At 33.8% G+C, this 3,794-nt stretch overlaps 1 protein-coding gene across 1 annotated transcript; it reads right to left on the bottom strand.

Moving 5' to 3' along the window:
- Window positions 1-1,379: 1,379 nt before the first annotated feature.
- Window positions 1,380-2,191, bottom strand: LOC113767098 (late embryogenesis abundant protein 1-like). The gene is made up of 3 exons (XM_027311273.1): window positions 2,095-2,191; window positions 1,688-1,789; window positions 1,380-1,574 (listed from the first exon to the last, which is right to left on the bottom strand). Exons 1-3 carry the CDS (start codon window positions 2,140-2,142, stop codon window positions 1,485-1,487), a joined length of 240 nt encoding a protein of 79 aa, XP_027167074.1. The 5' UTR covers window positions 2,143-2,191; the 3' UTR covers window positions 1,380-1,484.
- Window positions 2,192-3,794: the final 1,603 nt, after the last annotated feature.

Here is a 3,794-nt window from a genome sequence, read left to right as displayed (position 1 = left end):
TAAAGTCGAAGTGTCTGCGCTTGGGTATAGGTATATGGGATTCAAAACCCCTTGCCTACATTTTCCATCTAGGACTTCTAAAACATTTTCAGAGATAGTTTAGTTCTTTTTCGAATTTTCAATAACTTAGTTATGTCCATTCCCATTCCCCAATATAGGACCAATTATAAACTTTTTTTAAAAAAAAGAAAAAAGTGTCCCAACCAAACACATGATCAAGGCAGTATTGGATTTCTATCCTAGCAAGTACATCGGGTAGTTCAACGAGAATGGATTTGGGAATTATTTCCTGAAATCTTCAGTCCCGAGTAGGCTTGTCAACGGGTCGTGTTCAGATTGAAATTGAAATTTTCGGATCTGGACCCGTTTTAATGTACTAGCCTCGAACCTGACTCGTATACCCGACGGGTCTTGTGCTTAAGATTCTAGAACCAGATTCGACGGGTCTCGGGTCAGATTCGGGTCTATCTGGAAAGAAATTGTCCAACAAGTATCATTCATTTTCTTTTATCCATGTTAGCAAAAAGGCCTAACATGATTTCAAAATATTTAGCAAAAAGCACTTATATGCAACTTGTGATGAATACATTTCTGGTCAAACAAGTTTGCCTATTCCAAATCCTAATTTCCTAGATGTTTCATCTAGGATACGGATAATTCGGTTAATTTGGTAAAAGAATACTTTTGTTAATTTAGTAAAAGAATATATTTAGAAATATTTATATTTTATAATTATTAATGTATTTTTTTGGGTTTGAGTCGGATACGAGTCGGAATCCTATGTACCGGAATTATTTCTCAACCCACATCGGAAAAATTTTACTAGATCTGGGCCAAGTTCGGTTTTGACAGCCCTAGTCCCGAATCCTTGACACAAATTCTGTGAATCAAAAAGGTGAATTAATCTAAGATGCGTGCAAGTAGATAGAAAGCATATTATATAGCAATGACAATAAAAGGCTAAATAGATAATATTAGTAGTCAATATTAACTACTACAAATCTCCATTTTGTAAACCTAGCTGTAATTTCAAAACGTTGGACTTCGGTTCTGTAACTAGTTTTCTTGTGGAAAACCTGTTTTGGAATCTTAACAAGAAGTCAGAAAAAAGACCAAGTTGTCTCATTTTCTTCATGAATTCAATATATCTTTTATTATGGTCTATACTACCTTATTACACTAGAAAGAGAGTTCTCTGTATCAAGAGACTCTTCAAATCAATGGAAAATTAACATGCTCCCAACTCTAAATAAGCTAGAAACTGAAGCAAATCCTAAGCTAACCTAAAAATCATCAAAATGGTATAAACTCCACTTTAGCGACAAATTCCTAAAAGCTCTTATTACATCATCCGAGAAATCCTTAAAAAGAAACCCCTACTTATGATTTCCGTATACCATTCGAGTATAGGAAACTCCTAATTATAGGAAATGACCAACAAATAAATCAACCAAGTCATGATTCTCACGAATGACGTGTTTCTTTCACTTCTTAGTGTTGTTGTCACCAACTCCAAGTGTGTTCTTCACACCATCAATAGCACCCTGAGCCATGCTCTTCACTTGCTCGCCAGTCTGAAATAAAAAAGAAGTAACAATAATAAGAAGAAGATAACAAATAATTGAGTGTCAAGAAAAAGAATTTTAATCCTGAATTCTTCTTGGACAAAACTGTAAAAGTTGAAAACCTGTTGAAGGAATCCGGCACTCTGATCTGCAGCCTGGGCAGATTGGTCACGGGCTGCATTTGCTGCATCCTTGCATGAATCAACCAACTGCTCTGTCTTGGCCTGCGTATAAAAACTTGTTAGTAATAATCTTGGGATGGAGAGTCCTACTAATGAGTCTTCAAGAATTCGTCCCAAATCAAGAATTCTCATTTTCTTATACTTGATGATTGATATGATATGTTGAAAATAGAAACATATATCAGCTATATATGATGATCTGGCTATATATGCTGATTTGGCTATATATCAACTGCAATGTCTATGGACAGCCAAATCATTACAAACAGGACTAGGCCATGAAATTTGCTGCAACAGCATGAAAAGAATGGTAATTGCTAACACTTAAATAGAAGAGGTTTAATCACCTGAGTTTTGCCGTGGGTTTCGCCTGCATTAAACTGAGTGCTCGACATTTTTCTTAAAGATGAAATGAAGTGACTAAATCGTTTGATATCTTTGTAACTAAAACTGAAAGTTCTGCATTTTTGCTTGAATTAAGGTCTTGAATTTATAGTAGAACATGATTGCCTTTTGAGCTATGAGGTAATGGCACGTAGGAATAGCAGGTTGTTAGGTGTTGCATATTATGCTGCATTTGACCTGGACAATGGGCTTGTTTCATGTGGCTGTGGAACTTGAACAAGTTTTGTGAAATTGCCATCCCAGTGTTGTTTTTGGTTTATTACTTGGTCAATTCAGGTTATTAGTGAAGTGAAGCTGTGGAAGCCAACGTAACAACGGAAGTTGAGCTGCTAATTAGGAGGAACACACACACACGCCAATATGCAATAAATAGAATAATTTTAGGATCCATTTAGGTGTATCCTCTAATAAATTGATTGATTAACAAAAAGAAAAGGTTGATTAATGTCATTTATTTTTTGCAAGACTAGCAAGAGATATGTTTAACTATGTTATCGCTTGTTTAAATAGGCCCAAAAAGTATTTATTTGGATGGAAGATTATTTGAAAAATTATTTAAAGTAGTACTATAACATTTTTTATAATGTGATCTATGTAAAGTGGAAAGGTGCTAACAAATATTAAAAAAAAAGTGATTGAAAAATATATTTGTGATGCATTTTTTTTTTTTTTTTGCAAAAAGAAATGTGCATTCATATTCAAACAAATCCACCTGACATAACCATGAATCATGACAATAGGCCCAAAAGGCTAATCTTTAATACAAGCCAAAAATGGTGACGATTGACAAAAAAAAATACAGACCGAAAAATTGAAAAAAAAAACCAGTGATCATGATAATAGGCCCAAAAAGAAAACAAGAAATAACCTTTTAACCACGAGGATATATGTTGGGAAAATGCTCAACCTTTAACATTTACACCCTTTTTTTTCCTTGATTAATTACGCTTATGACTAGACTGGAATGTTAATAAATAAGAATATTGTTTCGACCCCCCTTTTTTTTTCTTTTCCTACTAGACTGCAATGTTAATAGATAAGAATGGTTCCACTGATTCTCTTTGTTCTCTACGCTATCTACATGAAAAATCACAATCTCATAGTTTTGTCGAAATCTTGCAAGTGCTCTACCTTCATTTACCAAATAGAATTGCCATTAATGGTTGTTGAGTCAAGTAACAAAGAGCTTAGTAGTCTTTAATCAAGGTCTCGATTTTGAGTCTTGTGAATGGAAAAAATAACATTGTCAAAATCTTCTCAAAAGGAGTCCGATAGTATTAGATTTTGAATTAGTCAAAATCTAAAAAGGAGTGTTTAGATTGCAATTTTCCAAAGAAAAATTGGATTGTAAATTATTTGAGATATTTTTACTGTAGCACTTTTTGTGATGCGATATATCTGCGATAAAAAGGTAATTGGGAAGATAAAAATGTGTATTGGAAATTGTAATGGTGATGTAAGCAAATATATTTGGGCAAATAATCTCCTGTCCAAACACAATATTTTCCATGGACACATCTCTCAATCACATTTTTACCTCACATATATCAAATCATTACAATAATTTTTCTATAAAAAGTCCAGAAAAATGCAATCCAAACAAAGCCTTAGCAGTCACCGAAGGCCAGGATTTAGACCAACA

Source organism: Coffea eugenioides, chromosome 3 (genome assembly GCF_003713205.1).
Source record: "Coffea eugenioides isolate CCC68of chromosome 3, Ceug_1.0, whole genome shotgun sequence".
Classification (NCBI taxonomy): domain Eukaryota; kingdom Viridiplantae; phylum Streptophyta; class Magnoliopsida; order Gentianales; family Rubiaceae; genus Coffea; species Coffea eugenioides.
This window is presented reverse-complemented; position numbering and strand designations above follow the sequence as displayed.

Bases quoted from the DNA above. Each gene is read 5' to 3' on its own strand.
- LOC113767098 (XM_027311273.1), bottom strand. From the start codon at position 2,142: ATGTCGAGCACTCAGTTTAATGCAGGCGAAACCCACGGCAAAACTCAG. The intron at 1,790-2,094 runs GTGATTAAACCT...TTTTATACGCAG, and splicing joins AAACCCACGGCAAAACTCAG to GCCAAGACAGAGCAGTTGGT. The intron at 1,575-1,687 runs GTTTTCAACTTT...TTTTTATTTCAG, and splicing joins GTGCCGGATTCCTTCAACAG to ACTGGCGAGCAAGTGAAGAG.